Source organism: Musa acuminata, chromosome BXJ3-9, assembly GCF_036884655.1.
Source record: "Musa acuminata AAA Group cultivar baxijiao chromosome BXJ3-9, Cavendish_Baxijiao_AAA, whole genome shotgun sequence".
Lineage (NCBI taxonomy): Eukaryota > Viridiplantae > Streptophyta > Magnoliopsida > Zingiberales > Musaceae > Musa > Musa acuminata.
The window spans coordinates 15,939,563-15,951,349 of record NC_088357.1 but is presented as its reverse complement, the minus strand read 5'-3'; the positions used below and the strand labels follow the sequence as shown (position 1 = coordinate 15,951,349).

Here is an 11,787-nt window from a genome sequence, read left to right as displayed (position 1 = left end):
GTCATCAGCATGAGAGAGGTCGCGTGCATACGATGCCCTACTAGGCAGTAGTGGCTTAGTGCTACTACTAGTAGTCACTTGCATGATAATACCTCCTCCCACCATTAATCACGGTCTTTTTTAACTTAAATTATATGTGTTATTATATTAATAGTTTATTATGAGTTAGTATGTCACATAAGTATACTCTAACATTTGTTAATTCAGACTTGACAGAAGGGGCTTATATGCTATAATTTTAAAAATATAATGATTATTTTTGACACGAGTAAACCATAAGGACTTAAGATGTACATGACCAAAACTATACATGTGTCATTATATTGATGATTTATTATGAGTCAACATGCCACGTAAGCAGACTCTAATATCTATTAACTCAGATTTGATGAGAGAAGCTTATGTATTATGTTTTTAAAAATATAAGGATTATTTTAGATATAAGTAAATCATAAGAGCTTAAAATGTGCATGATCAAAACCATAAAAGCTAAAATGAACCTTAACCCTTTAAAATACATATACTTTGGATTGTTTCTTAGATTTCATGAAAATAAACATAGATTTTAGCTGATTCCTTTACCACTTGATTGTCTTAAAGTTTTAGGGCTATATGTATTATTTCTTACTGGAACACTTATTTGAGCTTGATTTGCTTGCATTTTTTTTTTTTAAATTTTTTGGACTTATTTTTTTTTTTCTTGCCTAACATACATACAATGTTATCGTTGTTCATCTACAAGGCATTGTGTCCAAATTCCTTGATAAGAATAATGCTACACTACTAATGGATGGTGAGGTTGCTTGCAGTTTGAAGACTCTCATGATGCAAACCGAACAAACACTTATCACTCGTCGATCATCTGTAATTAATATCACAACAGCCATTAAGCCATTCGGATAATGACCTCCTTGAGGATGGCTTCCGTGTCGGCATAGCACGCCTGCGTCATGGTGTCACTCCGCTTCTTCGCAGCCTCTTCAAGCTGTATCGAAACAATGGAGACGACGATGACGGTGTGTTCCAAGATCGACAAGGATGATGGAGATGGAGTCGCATTACCTTCTCAACACTGTCGAACAATCGAATGGCGAGGTCCGTGAGCGGTCGCTTCTGCTCCTCGGGGGCCGCCGAGATGACCTTGTCGAAGTCGTAGTACATCACCGTAGACCGCAGGCACAGATACTTCATCAGGTAGCTCCACGCATCCTGGCCGATAAGGTCGCCCAGGGCCAGCAGATCGAAGGCGTAGTGCTTCAGCCTGTAAGCACTCATCTGCGGGCCTATGTTCGCCATGTATATTCCATTTCTCAGGAACGATCGGGTTCCCGTCTCCTTGTTGGCGATCTCTGCCGCCAAGGATTCCGGCGTCAAATACGTCGGTGCACTAAATCAAACAGTCGGAAAGACCCGTGTTCTAAAAGCTTACCGCTGGTGACAGCCGGAACCGGCAATGGGCCGGTCAGCCACAGCCCGTTTCCTTCCTCCGCTTGCGATGACCCGATGCCCAGCTGCTGGAGTAGGGAGGCCATGGCGATGCTCACAGAAGCTCTCCTAGAGACTTGCACTGGATAGCCCTTTGGCTCCCTCTTCTTGCTCGCCGACATCGTGACTGTCAGCCATCTGCTCTGTGGTTTCGAGTCTCCCCTCAGAGTGGGACGAGTCGGGAGGATTTGGGACGCACCACCGAGGTTGGAGAGTGGAGTAGCCATGATGGTTCTGAAGGGGGAATGGCATACACAAAGTCCATATTTCTTTGCTCTTGTTATCTGCTGAAGAAGGGCTGTAGGCCTCTCTGACCACACAAATCGCATCCCATATGGGGGGAGTTGGAGATGGAAAGGGTAGTCCAAACTTTTGTTTTGCATTCCAAGTGATTGGATAAGTACAGTGAAACGGTGTCGAGGCATACAATCCAAATTAATGAATGAGATTATACTAGTTCTGAATACTAATTGTCGAAGCAACATGGACAATGGGAAAAAGACAAAACACAGTGTGAAAGGATGAAAAGCTTATATTACAATGTGCAGTTTATAAGTCCTAATATACACTTAGTCAACATGAATGACAGGAAAAGAATAATCAAATCCCTAAGACTATATAATTATATTAATCAAATATCTAAATTTATGAAATTGATTATTTTTATTAATATGAATTGATTACCTTGAATTTATAAATTCTGAGTGACTTGTTGGAGAAGATTATTTCTTAATAAAGTGATTTGTTATTTTTCGTATATTCTTTCCAGATAATGCTTCTATCAAAAACATCAATCTTGGATCATAACCATATGTAGCTAGACTTAGCTAATGATTTTGTAAAGATGTCTCTAACCTGATCATGTGGGGAGACATGAGCAACTTGAAGAGAACCATTATCAATCTTATCTCAAACAAATTGATAATCGAGGGTGATATATTTAATACGAGAATGAAATACCAGATTAGCACATATATAATTCACATCAATATTATCACAAAGAAGATAAAAAAGATTAATTAAGCGAGATACCCAACTTAAATTATTGATTAATGAGCCAAGATAATTCAACCAAAGTAGAGGTGACAAAGCGATATTCAACTTTTATGGATGACCAAGCAATTGTCCACTTATCAGTATATATAAAAAAATGAAATACTAGATTTAGAGTCAATAAAGCTAAGGGTGAGAATGAAATTGTTCACTTTATGAAACAGCATGAGATGCTTGTTTTAACATGTAGAGTGACTTGTAAAGGTGATACATAATTTAGGCGTGGTACATCAATGAAGCTTGGTGGTTGAGACAGATTTCTTTAGTAAAATGACCATGAGAAAAAGCATTATTGACATCTAATTGATTTACCATCTATCCATGAGTGAGAGGAAGAGAAAGAACAAGATGAATTGTTTGTGATTTGATTACTGAACTAAAAGTTTAATGATAGTCCTCTCTGTGACGTTGATGGAAATCCCTTAGTGACAAGCTGAGCTTTCTAATGAGCTATATTTCAATTCGAATTCTGCTTAATTCTAAAACCCAGTTTTAACTGATGATGTTTTGATTGGAAACACGAGCAACTAACTCTCAAGTTCCATTCTTTATGAGAGCATTAAGCTCTCACACATGGCCTCTCTCTACTTTGGATCTTTAATAGCTCAAGTGACAGAGGAGGAGGATTCAAGTGTTAGAGGAATGAGATGTTTAATAGTGAGATGAAAAACTTTTTCTTAAAAATATTATTTTGTGATCGGGTGATCATGGTGTGGGTACGTTAAGGGATCGTGGATGTTTGTGGAGTTGGATGGGAGGTTGAAAGTGATGGACCATATTTTGAAGATGACTTGCTCAAAGGTAAGCCTAAAGATGCCCCTGAAGTAGTGTTCGCAGGGGCCGAATGTATCTGAATAGGAACCAATGAAGTTGATGCATAGATGAAACTTAGCAGTGACTCATGAACGGAAGGTGAAGATGCTACCAAAGGAGGGTTTGAAATAGAATGTTAGAAGAATCATGAACGCAAGGGGATTGAGTTGGTAAAGACTATTGAGTAATAATTTTAGTGGCAGCTATGTGTGTGTGTGGAGTGGAGTGCAGGAACGAGAAATTAAGTATTGAATTCTATGGTTTTCAAATATAGATTTTAGGCCTTGATATTCTTTTCCACCGTCCGAATATGTTATGTTAATACATACTTTGAAAACTTTTGGATCGTGATTTTAAATTTCGAAAAAAGACTGTAGATGATATGGAAAGGATGACAACTTTTGAAAGTTGACACACCAAACAATAGTTTGTGACTTTTATTTGAATTACAAGAATAAAAAAATAAACACTTAGCCTTATATAAATAGGAAGATTAATTTGGGATAGAATATGATGTTGAATCTTATATTTTGATGATAAAATCAATTAATAAGTTTATAATTTAATTTATATTTTGAGTGACACAGGACTAGCTTCGATCAAGAAGAGGTAAATTGATTAAAGCAGGAGGAATCAGATGTTGGGCCAAAGTGAACATGTTAGAAGATTGGACGTTGGGCTGGAGGATCAGTCAACGTATCGACAGAAGGCTTCGTACCATGAGTTTGGACATCTAGTCAAGAAGATCAAACATTACTCCAAAGAGATCGAATGTTGCGGGAAGACAACATACCGATTGGGTAATATGCCAAAGGAGAGAACGATGCGCCGAAGAATCGGACGAAGCGTCGAATAAACCAATGATATACCGGACAACATAAGATTCATGCTTATAATAATTTATCTAAATCGAGTTAGTTTAGGTCTAATTGAGTCGGTATTGGGGGTAAAAATAATACCAACTCAATTATAGGCCAATTGGGCTTGAATTAGGGCTGAATTGGATATATTATTTGGCTCATTCAGTATCCTATAGCAAGGTTTAGCGATGGTACCATCCAGACTTAGCGGTGGTACCGCCTAGACACAATCTTCAAGATTATGTCAGGTGATGGTACCACCAGACTAGGCGGTGGTACCACCCAAACACACTCTCCCAGACTATGTCAAGCGGTAGTACTGTCAGACTGAGTAGTGATATCGCCTAGTGTCAGTGCTATAGGCGATGGTACCACCCAGCACAAGCGGTGGTACTGCCAGGACTTGGAAAACCTAGGATGAGACTTTTTTTGGCTTTGTTTTTTAAGTCAATTGTGGTCTATAAATACCCCAGCTATTCTTACATGGAAGAGAAAGAAAGTTGAGCAAAACTCTATGACTCTAAAGTTGTAAACCCTATTAGCAAGTTAAGTTCCCTCCTCCTAAAGCTTAGAGAGAGTTCTAAGAGAGGTGTGTGAGGGATACCTTATAAAAAAGAGTTATAAAAGGTTATCTTCTAAACCTACAAAAAAGAGAAGAGGGGTGTAAAAGGGTAGTTGATCTTCGCCTATTGAAGGAAGATTATTAGTAGATGCCAGTGGCCTCGATGGAAGAGAAATTGGCTAAAGCTTAGAGAGAGTTCTAAGAGAGGTGTGTGAGGGATACCTTATAAAAAAGAGTTGTAAAAGGTTGTCTTCTAAACCTACAAAAAAGAGAAGAGGGGTGTAAAAGGGTAGTTGATCTTTGCCTATTGAAGGAAGATTATTAGTAGATGCCAGTGGCCTCGATGGAAGAGAAATCGGGAGTGGATATAGGTCACGATGACCGAATGACTATAAAACTCAGTTTGCATTTATATTTAAGCAATTTACCTTTACTACAAACTGCTTTACTTGCCTACTGCTTTAACTACATATACGAACTAGATTTTAAGTTATTTTTTCGATACAAAATCAGTTTAATTGAACGAAAGATTTTTGAACCGACGTAATTTTATCCGTTGAACTAATTCACCCCCCCCTCTTAGTGCTGACTGGATCCTAATAGTTGGTATTAGAGCCACAGTTTTCTTGTTTGGTTTAACACCCAAGATAAATGGTTCTTTTCAGATTTCAAGAGGGCTTTTCTATCGTTCGTCCTCTCATGTTCAATGGGACGAACTACACATATTGGAAAACTTGAATAAGAGTTTTCTTGTCTTCTATGGATTTAAATTTATGGAGTATTATGAAAAATAACTTTCAAAAGTCTTCTACTCTAATGAACAAATGAAATGATTTGGAGAAGAAAACTGATAAAACCCTAAAGTCTTATCGTGAAAGAAAGGGGAGAAAGGGGAATGATCGCTTCGAGGGGATCGGTCTCCTAGGGTTTTGTCACAAACTAGAATAATATTTTATTGATTGATTGATTGACTCCGAAAAGAAAGGGTTATATCACTATTTATAGAGTTTCACCTAGAGCCCACCAGAACTTGGACTCTTAATAATAAATAAATATTAAATAAACCTCTACCCGACTCTAACTGAACTAAACAGACTCAATAAACATTATTCAAAAGTTCATAAAATAAAAGGGTCCTAACAATTTCTCCCTCTTCAAGTTAGCCTTATCCTTAAGGCTGAGCAGCATTAAACTCGGGGAGCTTCTTTTTCTGCACTTCAGTCATAGGTTATCTATAATGCATCACAACCCATTGATCAAGTAAGTATGATCTCCACTTTTTGATAGTATAGGTAACAGGTAGGTCTTTCATTATAGTAATCGTTGCAAGAAACTCCTAGCCATGTATAATCAATTTTATCTTTGAACATTTGCTATCACAAGTTAAAATCTGTCTATCAATGATCTTTACTTCGAATTTGTCACAGCTTTCAATATGGTGGGCTAATCGAGCTACAACTTTCCTATCCATAAAATTATTAGTGCTACCCATATCAATCAAAACAGTGATAGGCTGATGCTTTAAAGTTCCTCTGATTTTTATAATTTATGGTTTAGCATAGCCAGCCAATGTATGCACTGTATGTGTGATGGTTTCAATATCTTCATCAGTTTCCACACCTTCATGATCGGAGTCTAACTCTTCTACTTCTGGTTCCTCTCCAATTAGCTTAATCATCAGAAGTTGCCCTTGTTTACATCAGTGCTCCATACTCAACTTTTCATCATAGTATAAACCCTTTGCTGATCTTTCCTTGAGTTCTTCTTGGGTTAGTCTTCGGGTGTCAGGGCTTTAGTTGGGAATAGATGGGATGGGTGGCTTGTTGATTATCTGGTCATTGTCACTTTTGTTTCTATGATTTTCCCTGTCGATTTTTTCTCATGTAAATGTGCAAATGATATCACAATTATCATAATGCGGGGTTGACGAGCCTTAACCTAACACGGGATCTTTGGAATAAGCCCTTCAATAAATGTACCCAGAAGTTATCGTTCTGACCAATCTCTAGCTTGGTTTGACAATCTTTCAAACCTACTTTGATATTCCAACACTATAGAAGTCTAACGAATTTTTGTGAGCTAGCCATCAACATTCTCATATTTGGATGGGCCAAAGTGAACAAGAAGCCCTCTTTTGAACTGCTCCCACGAAGAAACTCCGTGGCAAGTTTCATACCAATCGTATCACTAGATTGCATCTCCATCAAGTTGGATTGTGGCCACTTCTACCTTGGATTCTTCTGGGGTTCTATGAAAATGAAAAAATTTTTCTGTCCTATAGATCTAACTAGTCGGAGCCCCATCTTCCCATCGTGCAAATTCTACCTTAATGCGTGGGTAGTATATGTCACAATCCTAGCTCCCTTTTCTTGTATCTCCTAATCTGTTCAACGTAGAACTTGAGCCCCCATCTTGTTGAAATTTGCTAAGGCTCTCCGGTAGGCTCTTTTTGAAATCATTAAGTGTTTCTTGCAACCGGTTCTCAATTCTGATTTTCAATACTTCCATTTGTTCTTTCACTAAGTTATCGGTGGCCATTGTCTAGGACTGCAAATCTGTAATCTCAACTCTTATTTCTAGTGTCGGGACTAGCGCATCAATCACTACCCTATTCGGTGCTACTATTGTGACGCAGTCAATGGTAGCACTGTGGGAATGAAGGGTTGCTGCGAGGATGTGGGGATGTAGTTGCAGTCACTGCGTGGGAGCTAGCGATGCTTATTGCGGTTACTGCGTGGAGGGAGAGTTGCTGCCCTGTTTCTGTCACTGCGTGGGGTGAGAGCGCTGGGGGTTGGAAGGCGACTGCATCGGTGTGGTTACAGCTACTACAACCTAAGGGAGCAATCGCCAAGCAGTAGGGTTGAGGCCATAGTGATGGCAACCTGTGGTTGCGGCAGAAGATGCTAAGCAAGGGGAAGGCAGTGTTGAAGCGACCAAGGTTAAGAAGAGGAATCGGTGGTGCGTGCGCTGTTGGGGTTGAGGCAGGGCAACGTACTTGCTGCGGTTGCTGTGTGCACTGTTGGAGGGCGACTGCTACAGAACGAGGGGTTGGTTGTTGGCTGGGAGCAACGACGATGTTGGTTGCTGGCTGGGAACTATAATGATTAGTGGCTATAGTAGAAAATGCAAAGATGCTCTATTTTGGTCGCCGCAAGGAGGGGAGGTTGAGCAACTGTGGCTGCATCCCAAGGGGAGGCAGCGATGGTGGCACAGTTGTGGCAGCATCGTCAACAGTAGAAGCGACGATGGGGTGGTCTGCTGGATGTGAAGTAGCGGCTGTGGCCCTTCTCGGTCGAGCGAGATGGGGTAGCGAGGAGGCGAAGGTCGCTGGCCGGGGAGTAGTGGAAGTGGTAGTCGAGCAGCCAGGAAGCAGCGGTGGCAGTGGAGAAGGAGTTGCCTTGCAGCAGCGGTGGGGAAGAAGGGAAGTAGCGGTGCGATGGGCTGAAGCAGGGGTGCGGGCTACTAGGAAGCAAGGGTGGCGATGTTGGAGAGGGGAAGGTTGGTGGCCGGAGAGCAACAGCGGCGATGGTCGAGCAGCCGAGAAGCAACGGCAGTGGTGAAGGACAAGGAGGCCGAGGGTCACGGTTATGACAGCAAAGGATGCTCTATTGTTGATGCTGGTGGAGGAGAGGAATCAGCATCTATGGCTATGACCTAAGGGAAGGCAGCTAGGGTTGCGGTTGGGAGGAGGGCGGCGGAGATCGAGCGGTGGTGAGGCAACTAGAAAAAGTGGTGGTGACATAGCTAGGAACAAGGGCAATCAGTGAGTTGCCCTATTTCGGTCGCTACGAGGAGGGAGGCAACCGGCGACTACGGCTGCGACCCAAGGGGAGGTGGGAGGCAATGGAGAATGAGGCAGTGGTGGTAGCGTGGCTGGGAGCAGTGTCACCAACGATCGCCAAGGAGGGGAGGTCGAGCGGTTGCGACTGCAACGCAAGGGGAGGTGGGCAACGGTGGAGAAGGAGGTAGTGGTGGTGGTGGTGGCTGTTAGCTAAGCAGTAGCGGCGGCAGTGGTGGTGGTGGCTACTGGCTGAGCAGTAGCGACGATAGTGGTGGTCTATCGGCTAGAAAGCAGCGGCGACAGTGATCGCTGACCGGAGAGCAGTGGCGGCGGGTGGGTGGGCTGGAAGCAGGGGAAGCAGGGGTGGTTGCGGCTTCTTCTTCTTCTTCTTCTTCTTCTTCTTCTTTTTGGGTGATGGTGATAGCTACTTTGGCTGGGCAGCAGCGGCGGTGGTAGAGAAAGGGTAGCGGTGGTCGCAGGCCGGGACGCAGAGGTGCCTTCTCGGTTGAGAAGGATCGGCATTCATGGCTATTGGCTTCACCCTTTCTCACACAAATTTCTTTCTCTTCTCTCTTTTTTTTTTTTTTTTTGATAACTACGACAACACTGCAATGAAAATGCCAAGGATTGCCATGCTAAGGAACTTAGCTCTGATACCAAATGATAAGACCCTAAGGTCTTATCATGGAAAAAAGGGGAGAAAAGGGAATGATCGCTTCGAGGGGATTGGCCTCCTTGATCACTTCGAGGGGATCGGCCTCCTAGGGTTTTGTCATAAATTGGAATAATATTTTATTGATTGATTGATTGATTGATTCCGAAAAGAAAGGGTTATATCACTATTTATAGAGTTCTACCTAGAGTCCACTAGGACTTGGACTCTTAAATGCTAGAGCTATGAATGCTTTATTTTGCGCCTTAGACAAAAATGAATTCAATCGAGTTTCTACTTGCGAAATGACTTTTGACATTTGGCATGCACTTGAAATCACACACGAAAGCACTAGTAAAGTTAAAGACTCTAAAATTAATATTTTGATGTATGATTTCTAATTGTTTCATATGAAACCAAGCAAGACTATTGGAGACATATACACCCAATTTATGGATATCGTTAATAGTCTAAAAACTCTTAGTAAATTTTTTTCGAATCTTGAACTTATGAAGAAAGTTTTAAGATCACTTTCTAAAAATTGAGATTTGAAAGTAATGACAATACAAGAATCAAAGAACTTGAACCATTTTTCGATTGAAGAATTTATTAGGTCTTTAATGACCTATGAAATTAGTTGTATGACACATATTGAATATGATGAACTTAAGAACAACCTTCCAAAGAACATGAAGGATTTGGCACTTCGAACAATAGAATACCACTTGAGTGATTACTCAAGTGATGATGATGATGACCTTGAACTCCTCACAATAAAGCTTAAAAAATATTAAAATAAAAATCAAAGAACAAAAATGAATATAAAAAGAAGAAGCTACAAAAGAAGAAGAAAACACTTAAGGTGGCTTGAGACGAATAAAGTTCATCCAAAGGTGAAGAACAAACCAACAAAGGCGAGGTGGCAAACTATGCCTTAACGGTTTTCGACGACAAGGTAATCAAAATCCTCTTAGTTTACTTTAAAATTACTTGATGCTTTACATAAGTTATTTTTCATTTAGTTTAGAAAAATTATATATAATTTTTTTAAAATTACATGTTTAATGATGTAATAAAAATGTTAAAAGTTTTGGGATCATGCTTATCTTTCTAGTGATTTTGAAAAAAAAAAATTGAGCTTGACAATTGCATACTAACTCATAGTACTAAGTATGACGAGTTAGATTCACTTAATCATTTTGTTAGGATCGGAGCGGCACTAAGAGGGGGGGGTGAATTAGTGCTGCGGATTAAAACTTCGGTTTTAGAAAAATCTTTCGTACGATAAGAACGGAACTTGAAAAGCTTAACTTGAAAGCGTGTTCTTAAAGTTGCGCAGCAAAGGTAATAAGGAACTAAAGCATGTAAGAAGGTTTGCAGTAATGTAAATAGCAATAATGAAATGCAAACCAGAGATTACGCCGATTTTAGAGTGGTTCGATCAAATGACCTACATCCACTTGCGAGGCCCCTCTTCGATGAGGCTCCCACCTTCCACTAGCAAATCTCTTGAAATGGAAGGGTAAATACCCCTCTTACAACCTTTTACAAATAGTTCAACCTCTTACAAATTTTCAATAAGAAAGAAGGAGGAGAATTCTCTAGCAAATTGAAAACAAGACTTGCTAAAGACTTTCCTAGACTTTTCTCTCAATCAAAATGCTTCTCAAAAGTTAGAATCTCAGTTGAGATTTGAGGGGTATTTATAGGCCTCAAGAGGATTCAAATTTGGGCTCCAAAATTTGAATTCTCTTTGGGTTCTCGATGCTGGCGGTGCCACCGCCCAGCCAAGCGGTGCCACCGCCCAGCCCAGGAGGTGTCACCGCCCAGCCAGGCGGTGCCACCGCCTGGCTCTCCGGTTCACTGGTTTGGCTTAATTTTAGCCCAAACCAAATCTGACTTTGGGCCCAATTGGCCCCTAACCAGGATATATGATTATCTCTTAATCCTAATCCTAATTACAAGTGAACTACATAACAAAACATATCCTAAGCAAGTTTTCAATCGCGAACGTCGAGTCTTGTTCCGGCGAGCTTTCCGACGAACTTTCTTCCGACGGACTCCCATCAAGCTCCCAAACTTGTGATGACTTTAACGAGTAGCCGAGCCTTCTCGGTGATCTCTGTGAACCTCCGACAATCTCTTCGGCGAACTTCCAAAAATTTCGACAGGTTCTCGATTTCTTCTCGGTTGGTTCCGGCAGCATCTCCGATGATTCTTCGGACTCTTAAACGTCCATCGAACTTGACTCCGGTATCCTTGCTTTATGTTTTCTGGTTATCATAGTTAATCCTGCACACTTAACTCAATAATATGGATTAGATCAATTAACCCACCAATTGATTATATCATCAAAATCCGAGATTCAACAATCTCCCCCTTTTTTATGATGACAATCAATTGATGACAGAGTTAAACAAAACTCCCCCTATCTATATGCCATATTATGAGAAGATAAAAACACTTGAATTCCATCCCATTGGATTCAAGCATAACCCGATAAGTTCTAACCGTAGAGCTTATCGTGATCCTCATTAAACAATAGTAAGTACGAAACTTCGATGAAAATCATAAGTTAAAT

The 11,787-nt window shown here is 40.7% G+C and overlaps 1 protein-coding gene across 1 annotated transcript; it reads right to left on the bottom strand.

Moving 5' to 3' along the window:
- Nucleotides 1–727: 727 nt before the first annotated feature.
- LOC135650206 (photosynthetic NDH subunit of lumenal location 3, chloroplastic-like) lies at nt 728–1,768 on the bottom strand. The gene is made up of 3 exons (XM_065169435.1): nt 1,430–1,768; nt 1,063–1,349; nt 728–985 (listed from the first exon to the last, which is right to left on the bottom strand). The coding sequence occupies exons 1-3, from the start codon at nt 1,710–1,712 to the stop codon at nt 887–889; spliced, it is 669 nt and encodes a 222-aa protein (XP_065025507.1). The 5' UTR covers nt 1,713–1,768; the 3' UTR covers nt 728–886.
- Nucleotides 1,769–11,787: the final 10,019 nt, after the last annotated feature.

Coding starts and splice junctions, on each gene's coding strand:
- LOC135650206 (XM_065169435.1), bottom strand. CDS start 1,712: ATGGCTACTCCACTCTCCAACCTCGGTGGTGCGTCCCAAATCCTCCCG. Junction 1,350..1,429: donor GGTTCCGGCTGTCACCAGCG/GTAAGCTTTTAG, acceptor CCTTGGCGGCAG/AGATCGCCAACAAGGAGACG. Junction 986..1,062: donor TGTTCGACAGTGTTGAGAAG/GTAATGCGACTC, acceptor GTTTCGATACAG/CTTGAAGAGGCTGCGAAGAA.